Source organism: Python bivittatus, unplaced genomic scaffold (assembly GCF_059951505.1).
Source record: "Python bivittatus isolate LINGU-HERP-01145 unplaced genomic scaffold, Pbiv_v1 ctg000050_np1212, whole genome shotgun sequence".
Classification (NCBI taxonomy): domain Eukaryota; kingdom Metazoa; phylum Chordata; class Lepidosauria; order Squamata; family Pythonidae; genus Python; species Python bivittatus.
Genome location: NW_028277033.1, coordinates 8,455,683 through 8,467,117, shown reverse-complemented (window position 1 = coordinate 8,467,117; position 11,435 = coordinate 8,455,683). Strand labels below are relative to the sequence as shown.

General features: G+C 41.4%; 1 protein-coding gene across 1 annotated transcript; it reads right to left on the bottom strand.

Moving 5' to 3' along the window:
* Positions 1-243: 243 nt before the first annotated feature.
* RGR (retinal G protein coupled receptor) lies at positions 244-10,162 on the bottom strand. The gene is made up of 7 exons (XM_088154449.1): positions 10,081-10,162; positions 6,994-7,150; positions 5,833-5,954; positions 4,102-4,255; positions 2,364-2,481; positions 812-925; positions 244-387 (listed from the first exon to the last, which is right to left on the bottom strand). Exons 1-7 carry the CDS (start codon positions 10,160-10,162, stop codon positions 244-246), a joined length of 891 nt encoding a protein of 296 aa, XP_088010575.1.
* Positions 10,163-11,435: the final 1,273 nt, after the last annotated feature.

The window sequence follows — 11,435 nt, the reverse complement described above, 5'->3', positions numbered from 1 at the left end:
CATGGCAGACAATGGGAAGAACATTTGCAGCATGGATCCAATTTTGATGAGGCTGCCCGTATATAATGGGGCCTACATCACACATTATATAGCAAGAAACCCAAGTTGGACACACAGCAGGGAGCTGTAGCCAATCCTGGCTCTCCGTAGGGAGTGTAGATAGGCAGCTGTCTTTGTCAAATGAGACATTTTTAAGGTCATGCCTGGCATCCTCCCCCAAACAATCAGTGTCCAGAAGGTCAATTAATTAGTTTTGTCATCAATTTTGGCCTTCTCAATTTTTTCTCCTGTGAGGAACTGCCACATTCCTCCTCGGTAGTTCTCATTCCCCAGGGCGTAAATGAAGGCATTCATGGTTGGTGAAGTCTTGGCCATAAGAGCAGGGATCTGTTAAAAAGCCAAATCATCGTCATCATCATCATCATCATCATCATCATCATCATCATCATCATCATCATCATCATCATTATTTTAGGTTAATATTGCAGATGTGGTGGCCCTCCTTCTTCCCCTGTCACAATCTTCAGCCTTTCTCACTTCTAACACTTCAGTAAAACCCCAGAAAAAGACATTTCCAAGGTGGGCTGAGATGTTGCTATAGAGTGATGGAGAAGTAGGTAATTATAGAAATAAAAAACACCCATGACACCTATCATACCAATAATGGAAAATCCCAACCATCAACAAAATAAATTTGAAGGAAACTATAAAATGTTCTAGGAAGAAGGTCAACATTTCAGAGAGAATGGGTTTTCTTTCAGCTTCAGGAGAAATCTCAGTGTGGCGGGACCTCATAGGATTTCTTACCTACCATTAAGATTTTGGGTGAGACGAATGCCACGTTTTCAACTGCAGCATAGAAACTTAGAAGTGAGTAGGGACCCCAGCAAATGACCAAAGATTTCACTGGCAAACCAGTATTAAACTGGGAAAAGAAGAACAAAGATTAGGACAGGCTATGAACTGTGATCTACATGAAAAAATTAAGTCAGATATAAAAAAGCAAATCGGGGTTCTGGATGAATTGTCACTCCAAGTGTTTCTGGACACCTTCCAGTTCTGAAGAGTCAAGAAAAGTCCTCTAACTCCAGCTTCATAGCAGAAATTCTTCCTATGGTCACCATTTTAAAAAATGTCTTATACAATGGGGTTGGACACTCTTCCTTTTCGGCCGTGCTTTTCAGAGCTTTCCCCCTTGCTCTATCAGTCAATGATATGTGTGTGGTAAGGGACATTGGGGTGGGTGGGCTGTATCTGATTTTCCATCCCAGGTTTTGGTAACCTGAGGTTCTCAAGACCTTCAAACTGACTTATTGCTTCCCTTCCACATTGGCCATAAATAATTCTTAATGTAAACCATAAAACACGTTTCGTGTATTATTTTTCTAAAGCAAAAATCTCTGTCTACACATCCTGGCTTCCTCTTGCATGTCATATGGCCCCAGTTACTGTATCATTGTCTCACCCTCTTCCATAAAAATATTTAAAGCACCTCTTTTGCTAAGGCTCTAAGATGGGCCATATCATTCTTTCATCCCAGTGCTTTTCAAAAGAGACTGGTGCTTCTCACATTCTCACATCCTATCCAACCTTCTCACAGATGCCCTACAGGGGCCATGGAAATCCATATAATATAATAAGTTGAGAGCAAAGTTCCTGATCATCAAAAGCCACTGACTCTTGTGTTCATGTCAACACTGCTGAGCACCAGGCCCTCAATAGCTCCTAAAGCTATTGTGCCATAAATGCTCATCTAAAGTGCAATGGTCCAGTTCAATGGTCTACCAGTTCAATTCTTCATAGAGAATTTGAACCCTATAGGATAAGATCTGACTATGCACACCTGATGATTCCTAGTAAGGATGAAACTGGTCACATACCTGGTGGTCAGTCTAACTGAGAACACCATACAGGATAGATACTATGTAAAAATAGAGAAATATTTCCTCCCTCTGAGAAGTAGTGGTAGAAGTCATGTAAAACCTTACACATGGGAACATGACAGAATGTAACATTTCTACCTTTCTCTCCCTCTGAGAGCTTAAGGCAGTGTTGTCCAAACTTGGCCACTTTAAGATGAGTGGACTTCAACTCCCAGAATTCCCCAGCCAGCCATGCTGGCTGGGGAATTCTGGGAGTTGAAGTCCACTCATCTTAAAGTGGCCAAGTTTGGACAACACTGCCTTAAGGGAAGGTGGACTGTATGTAAATTCTAAAAGATTTGCCTCAAATCGAGGACAGTGTATGAAAATATTATAACAGTGAAGCAAATTGAAAATCAGATGGCCAGAGATGATATCTCGAGTAGAAAAGATCTAGTTCTGCTTTGCTGGAAGGAATTCCATATTGGGACGTTTTCTTACCTTAACCTGTGCTGTTTTCCTGAATTTGTTATCAATGGATTGATAGGACATTAACATGATGAAAATCGGAATCACAAAATTGAATAGCACCAGAGGAATAAGGAACATGATATAATTTCTGGGGGGGAAAAGCAATTAATGGTTAATTATTCTATTGAATGAATGGATTCCTTTGTAATGGTCAACAACCAGAATATCTCAGTAAAACAGAAACCCAAACAGTAAAACACACAACCTCCTCCTGACGCTGATGGCTGTGGTCAATGATAGCTGTATCAAATTACTTGGTGCAAAGGTTCCATATATGGTGCCAAACCCTGACTGAAGACTGTTTTGTGGTGTCTCTGTCGCTTATGAGCATCTGTGCAGGAAAAGATCCTCAAATGATTGAGTTCCTATCATCTAGACACAAAGGAGGACAAACTGGTGCTTAGACCTTCCAGTCAGTTATCCAGATCTTTTGCCATGAGAGCTCTTAAGTTAGAGAACAGCAACTTGAGATCCACAGCAATGGATTGCAAAGAGGATTTTCTTCCCAGCTACCACTGTGGTGAAGCAAAGCCTACTGATATGTCAGGGTCAGTAATGTTATAAGATCATAACCAGCCAGTGGTGGATCTTCAGTGAAGGTGTGTGCAGTGGCCTTGTATATACCTTAAGCCTGGCAATGGCTTATGGCTACAGACTTAAGAAATGTGGAGCTCCCCATAATTTTTAGCCAACGTGGACAGAGACCATTCTGGATGGGGATAACAAAGGCTGAAGGTTGTGTTGGCTGCATGGTTGCCCGTCATCTTTGGAGTGCATTAGGTTGGACTGACATTAAAGATTCAGGAGTGATCTCTGATCAAAAGCAGCTTAGTCTTGGCAAAGAATCTACTCCAAAGGCTTATGCAAGGATGTGGATCAGATAATGAAATGTGCATGGTGATTTTGCAAAAAGATGGTGCTTCCATAGTGGCATATGATTTTGTCATTTCAGTGTCGCCATGGTCAGGAATGAATGTCTGTACTATATTCATGGAATTTCTATACAGATGCAGCTGGTCTTCACATTCAGCCACTAGGTCACATCCTGAGCCCAACCACACCACTGCCCATTGGGCTGGCAAGCTTTTTTCCCCCCTCTCAGCTTGATTCTCACCAGACCCAGCTTTGCAAAAACTTTTTCAGGAGCTCAGTTTTACAAGATGGGAGATGTTGAATCAGCCTTTCTAATCCAAAGACGGGGCAGAGGGCAGAGGACACACACACACACACAAGCAGGAAAAGAAGTCTTCTTTATGGCGGTTAGAAAATACTTAGAGTTCATGAATGAGCTCTTGTGTGACTGATATTTAATATGTAGTTTGGCTGAAATGGTGAAGGCAAAAAGGTCATCTCATTCTTCCAAGAGAATGAAGGGTCAGTTGAGCAGCACCAGTTGGAGAAACTCCCCGTGACTGTTTTGTCCTAACAAAAAATTATGTGACGCAAGGACCGGTCGTTGCAGATGGCAGGTGATGTGAGGACAGCAGGAATATGTGGAAATGGAGAATGTTCCATGGGTTGGATAGGATCCATTATCCCTGTACTGACTGCACCATTAAAACACATAATCCAGCTCTCTTTGTCAAGCGAAGCACCCTTCTATCAGGGGGAGTAGAAAGAAGCATGAGAACTTGTTTTTCATTTGAGCTGGTTCAGCCTCCCTTTCCAAAGAGCCCCGGACCTATAACTATGCCTCAGAAGCACTTACCTATCTCCTTTGGTATAGTCCAAAGTGCAACAGGTCCTCAGAGGCTCATAATCATATGTTCCCCATCCCAAAAGTGGCATTGCAGACCAAAAGCCAGCGAAACACCAAGCACACAGCCCCATGGAGAACACGGAGTTCCACTGTAGTTTGCTTCCTGCAAGAGAGGAATGGAGGTTCACCAACTTGCTGTGGGATTACAACGCAGGAAGGAAAGGCAGCTCCTTCAGATTCCCCTTGAGTGTGGACCATATTTAGAGAAGGGGATTTGGGCATGAAGCTGGTGAAACATTGATGGAATTGCTGAAAGGTTCACCCTTGGATGGCCTCCTCTTGCCGGGCTGTAAATTTGGAGAGAAGAACTTCATGTTCTCTTGTGAGTCCTTGAAGCATTTCTCTCTTAATTTTGGGAAGAGGGACAAGGTTGCTGCCTGGGAAACAGTTAGAGGGTTTGCTAAGGGCCTGGAGCTAAACCTTTTTGGCTCTTCTAATGCATAATGCAGCCTGGCATATAATTGACACTAGAGATAGACACAAGTTAGCTTCTTCACCTTCTAGAGGACCACAAGAGTCTGGTGACATGGTGACATCACTGGAAGAGGAGAGGGTCTTTCTCTCTGCTTTTGGGTAATTTCCAAGGTAGCAATGAGAACAGGAAGCCTTTGGGAGGAATCAACTCCATATCCTCCTTAAACACTTGCATCCAAGTTCCCCAAATGGCCCAGAATTGTGCTCCTGAAATTTGTTACAAAATGGTCCAATTTTTATAGGATGATTTGCAGCTCTTTATGGAGAGGGGTTCTTGGCGTTTAAGAATAGAAAAGGTTTTCCTCTGAGCAGACGCTTGTCCATTCCTGCTTTTATTTTTGAAAAATCCATCAAAACATGTTACCCCAAAAAGACCACTTTGCCCCTGAATTTGGGTAGCATTTTCCTGCTCAACGTGTGTAACAGCTAAAGCACTGTCTAGCTTAGCTTGGTTTTTATTTTATTTTTGGCTAACAAAATTTAAAAAAAATCTTGTCAACCACTAGATGGGAGCAAAGGATTGAATATTTCTGAATCTCCTTGGTGCCACCTACTGGGCATTTGAAGCTTTGCAACCCAGATAGAATAACCTCCTTTTGTTTATTATACATATGAATTGCACCCTTTGTCCGATGGACTTTTGGGATGAGGAATAATATAAATATTAAATCAAAATGACAGAAGCAAGGAGCGCAGAAAGGTATGGGCATTTCCCTATGCCTTTTAAATTTGGCTGGCAAAGATTTTAAGTAGCAAACGGGCCACAGTAATAAATCCAGCCAAAGTGAAGCATTTTAAACTGCATTATTTTCAGTAGGACTTATTTACTAAGCTCTCCCACTGAAATGAAGAGTGTTTATTAATGGTACCTGTGGATCATAGCTTAAAGGGACAGGATTCAAGCGCAGCCCTTGACATCTTCAGAAAAGGGGAAAAAAATAATAAAAAAAATAAAAACCAGGCCGGCAACCTATAGAGCTATTGCAAAGCAATGATACAGTGAATAACTTTGATTCCTGCATCCTGAAGTTTGGCTCAAAGATTCCCTGCTTAAAGTCCAGGGGTTCTTATTTTTAAATTACTATTTGGTCATCCTTCCAGATCATTTTGTGTATGTGTGCACTGTGGCAACAATTCTCATTTTCTGTTACGTCAATCTCACCCTAAATTACACAACAAATACATTTTTACAACAAGAGGACCTACTGGTGCAATACTGATGATATCGGTCCCACGCAATTGCAGCTGCACAGTTAATGCTTGTTAGTGCTGTCAAAAATCCTTGAAACCCATGAATTTGGCAGCCATCAGAGCCATAGGGCCAATATCTGAAAAGGAAGCAATGCAACAGTGGAAAAAACATGTGGACAGGAACAGGTGAGCATTTTTTCTAGGGCACAACCTTAAAATGATAGCAAAATGGACTCCTCCAAGGTTCTGGATCTGTTAGATGACTTTCCAGATGGGCTGGGAAGAACAGCTTCCAGAATTCCCAGCTCACACTGCTAAAACAAAGAGAGTCATGAATTATATGAAATAATGTGAAAATGATGTCATGTTTTCTCCCTGTCTGAGGCTGATGAAGCACGTTCTCATAATGGGAGACCAGAAGCAAAGTCGAAGCTCCCTTTGCTGGGAGGTTCTGAGATGTCTCCTGAGGCATTTAAGGCAGCATCACGTGTGTGTGTGTGTGTGTGTGTGTCCTTAATTGTTTTTGCCATCACCTGTCTCTCCTTTCCAAATGCCTCTTCCTACCAGTTTTGTTTGCTTTTCTTAAGCCAGTTTTGAATATCAGGATGTGCAATTGAAGGAGGTGTTGGCTAGAACATGACTCTTCTGAGACACCCTTGACTTCCGTTGATATGCCCATGTCCGTGTTGTTTTCTTAGCACAAGACCAAGATTATTTTCTTTTGTCTTCTTCGGGGATATTTTGGGTTTCCACTTCACAGCCTAGTCTACAGTTCTAAGATTTTCTGGTGATCTCCCATTCACATAGTAACCAGTTCTGACCTGCTTAGCATTTTTAAAGACCAACCAAGCTCTTTCTGGTGGTGATTTCTCCTTGTCAATTCTGCCTGGCAATAGGGCTTCTTTACAGAAGGATGTGGCCTCCCTTCCTTCTTTCTCCCCAAACCAGAAACTTTATTTCCCCAAATTAGAATGGCCAGAGACATATATGTGCATGAAAAGTGCTGTGGGTGAGAGGTTAGATGCACAAAATGATTCTCTGCTTCTCTAGGTGAGCATCAGTCTGGGGACTGCCTATGCCCAGAAGGTGTACAGCTGTCTTCAGTTGTTTTCGGTATTATTTTTTTAAGTGGAAGGACAAAATAGCCACGTATCCAAGTAAATAAATAAAACCTACCTTAAGAAAGTAGAGAAGGCAGCAATGAGAGCATTAATACAGATGCCACAGTCAGACAAGGCAAGATTGAATATCAGAAAGTTTCCAGGGGTTTGAAGCTCCGTGATCTTCCAGAAAGAAACAATGGTCAACACATTCAGAGAGAATCCAAATAAGGCTGGAAATAAAGAGATTCATTTTACTGTCTTTTCTAATTTTGTCTTAAACACTTATGCTAGGCTGATCAGCACAAATCAGAACACCAAGTGTATAAGATGTTGCAGCTTCATTTATTCAGATAATAACTTTTATGTCTTATATAGATTAAATATACAAGAAAGTATGGGTAATATACATTTCCATGAATATCATAAGGCACCTTTTATGAATTCTCTACCTGGTCAAGTTCCAAAAAATATTCTAGGCTGGATTACTAGATGAAGTCCTTACTCTAAATTATAGGAAGTCCAATTGTCGGATTTCTGGATCCTCTTTTCTTGCTTAAGCAATATAATACCAAGAGGATCAGATCCAGTTTGGTCTACGTTGCACACTCATCCCATCTTACCTTCAGCCAGCATCACTGTGCCAAAGCTAAACATTTCAAGTTCGGTGAATCCTTCTGGAAGAGAGTCAGACACCGTCATCTTTTGAGATGTAAAACCAGACTAACCTAGACTGTGCCTTGTCTGCTGGTGCTCTCTTTCTCTCTCTCCCTCTCTCTCTCACACACACTGCCTTTCTGCTCCTCAAAAGCTCAAGACAATTTCCTTCTTAAAGTGTCTGGCCACTGCCAAATTTAGCTCTTCTGAAATCATATAGCAACAACTATCTGCCTTCACTTCTGCACCTGGTATCATTCATGAAAGAGGGAAAGCCAGAGAGAGAAGCAACAATGCTTTGATGATCTCTGCAACAAGTGTCGTGGGACTATGAATGGCGTCATAGAATCGCATCATTTCTGAAAAGTATTTCTGACATGGATACAGAAACATGTTTCTTTGGTCATACGTGTGGGCAGTTTGTTTGAAATTAAAGGTCAGTGAAGAAGAACTCAGCCAGGATCTGTTTTACTATGTTCATTAAACAGCATTTTCCCTTGTAAGCTATTTTTGAACATGAGTTGAACTTCAAAATAAAGATGACGTTGACTCAAACACAACTTCGGGTGACTCCGTGCAGTTTCCTTGGCAGCACTATGAAAGTAGTTAGCCATTCTCTTCTTTGGGAATTATCTTTTCTGAATTCCCAGTCTAGCCCGGAATTTCAGTGATTCCCCATTCAGAGATTAACCAGAGCCCACCTTCCTTAACTTCTGAGATCAGCCAAGATCAACCAAGGCGTTGCCATCTGAATTTCAAAAGCTGTATCTAATATACCATGCAAAGTTGCTGTTTAAAGTGTGTGTGTGTCTGGGGGGGGGGGACCTTCTACAGGGCATTAGAACAGCCCCTTATCTATTGCCAAAAGATAGGATCGTGTTTCCCCAAATGAGGATCACCAAGGTCATATATGAGTACAAAAAGAAGAGATGTTAATTTACATGTAGTAGATTCAAACTGAAAATCTTTACCACCTAACAATAAATAAAATGTACTTCACACAGCGTGAGTGACTTGCTCAGTTTGCTACCCAGGTGTATATTGTTCCTACAGACCCCCCCCCCCCTTTTGAAAGGATTGTGGCTTTAAAGCACATTCAGATGCCAAACAAAGAGAAGACTGTCTTTGAGCAAGTCTTCAAAATAAAGGACTGTTTTGAAATAAACATATAAACAAGTAAATTTTCTCTCTCTCTCTCTCTCTCACACACACACACACACACAGGGAGAGAACACTGGGTAGGAGTAAGCTGTACAAAGATAAGCTTCATGTCTCGTAATATATTCTAAGCAGAAACATCTCTTTATGTCACCCTAGAACCTCTGTCCTAAGCACTTTTACGTAAGTGAACAGTAATATAATTTTCCTTTGTCAGCTGCTGAAATATTTCTGTTTCATGTACCTTTTTCTCTGCCTTCGGGGAAAATCTATCCATAAATTTGATTTTTGTTGTTGTTGTTGCACCACTTAATATCTCCTCTCTGAATTCAGAGAGAGGGACATCGTTATTGGCTGGAACAGAAGTAGAAAGGTCAAGTTACTTGTTAGCAAAGGGGAAGGAAAACTATTGTTAAGGAAAGTAGAAATAGACCACATGGTTGGGATGATGATGATGATTATTCCCATCTTTTATTTATTTTTATCTATCTATCTATCTATCTATCTATCTATCTATCTATCTATCTATCTATCTATCTATCTATCTATCTATCTATCTATGGTAAACATACCTAATTTCTTAAGGACTTCTGTCACCTGGACCAAGGGCAGGAGGAGAAAGAGAGAGGCTATTTGACCTGCAACAGTAGGTCTGTCTGCTTTGGTTTCAGATATGGGCCACACTTCCCTGGAAGAATGGGTATTCCCCGCCCAACCCAATATTTTACCCTGTCTTTCCTCTATTATCAAGATGTTTGGCACTAGGCAACCAAAACAATACAATGATAGAAGCCTGAAGTTACAACAAAATAGGCAGATCCATACATCAATGTATGGTGTAATCCTGTGGTCTCTGGACCAGCACTCCAGAGATTATAGGACTCCTCAAATTCCCCTCCAATATCAGTGATAAGATTCTTAGTCTCTTATTCTTTTCCATGCTTGTGAACTGGGTGAAATTTAGACCAGCCTCTCATTGTTTGCACACATGGGCAAGAGAGGGGATGAAGGTTCCACAATCAAGTGTTACAACAACAACACATCTCCCTTTGTTGATATTATATAGTGTATCAAAGATACTTTGGGTAGCTTTGAATAGGGAGGGAGCGAAGTTCCTTCAGATACTTGCCTCAAGTGTTTTGGAGCCTTAAACATGTGTACCAAAATTAAGCTCAGAACTGACCAAGGTTGTCCAAACAGAAGGCTTGGAAATATCGGTAGTAAAGAGAGACAGTTGAAGCATGTATGCAATTTCTGTTTTAAATTCTTCCTCGTTCCTTTTTTTAAACCGGAAATTGCAGAAAATTGCAGAAACAGCTTTCTGACTGTTTAATGTACCCCATCTTACCTTCAATCAGCAGGATTGTGCCAACGCTAAAGACCTCTGCTTCAGTGAAACCTTCAGGGACAGGATATGCCGAATCAACCATGTTTGCAGTAAAAAAAGCCCCCAGCCCCCCCAGTGTTTGGATTTTCCAACCCTGCCAGCTGACTGCCCTGGTCAATTCTTTCCCCTGAGTTTTCCTCCTTCCACCAGTAACCTACAAATCTTACCTTCTTAAAGGGCCCAGCCACGTGGAAGTTCTTAGAGAAAAGCTTCGTGGCGTTAATCCCAACCCAGCAATCCTACAAAATTCTTCCTCACATCCCTCCCATGCCTGAAACCACATAAAGCAAAAGGAAGCATTCTCTGCATTCCCAAGAAGGCTTTTGTAGAGACAAGATTAAGAACTTACCCAGCTAATTATAGGAAAGAACTAAGGAAAACAAGGACATCAGCCAGAGCAAATGCTATGTAATTAGGGAGTGACTGGAAACAAACAAACATGATTAAATCACTAATCAGGGGAAGGGGAGAAAAAAGGAAATGGGGGTGTAGACATTCCTTTACTGCTGTGAAACAAAGCAAAAATATCCTTTGGAGTCCTTGGTGCTCTTTGAGCTTGGTTCTTTGCTTGCAGACGTTTCATCACCTGACTAGGTAACATCAGTGCCACTGAGGGTGGGGTTTGCTCCCTGTTTATATACAGTAGCTTGTCCTGCCAGTGTTGGTGGAGGTTTGTTTTTCTCCTTGGTAGTGCCTTGATTGCAGTTCCTTGAATCAAGGAATCTTGAATCTCTTTGGTAGTTCCTTGGGAGTTTCTTGAGTCAAGGAACTACCAAGGGAAAAAACCATGCCAACACTGGAGGACAAGCTATTGTATATAAACAGGGAGAAAACCCCACACTCCCTAGCACTGATGATGTTACCTAGTCAGGTAATGAAATGTCTGCAAGCAAACAGCCAAGCTCAGAGAGCACCAAGGACTCCACAGTTCAACCCTGAGCTACATATATTCTCTTCTATTGAAAAATATGCTTCCTTTACAGTGACTGTGAAGCTGTTGATAAAATTCTCCTTGGTCTTGCTTTATCAATTGCTGTTAATTGTTTCTGCATATAAGTCCAAGGCTGACTGAGAGGAGATGGTCTGGATTCAATTCCAAAAAGATGCTTCAGGAAGTATGGCAGTACAAAGATAATGGCCTGCAGCTCTTGAAAGGAACTGTGTGATCCCAGAAAGGAACAAAAGATGGGTCTAAATCTCCATCAACTTTCCAGATTTTTTTTTTAATATTAGATTGGCAGTAACTGTTTGCAAAGAGTTTGAAGTGAGTCCAGGAAAGAAAAGAGCCTCATCGCTTGCGTTCTTAGCTTCTTCAA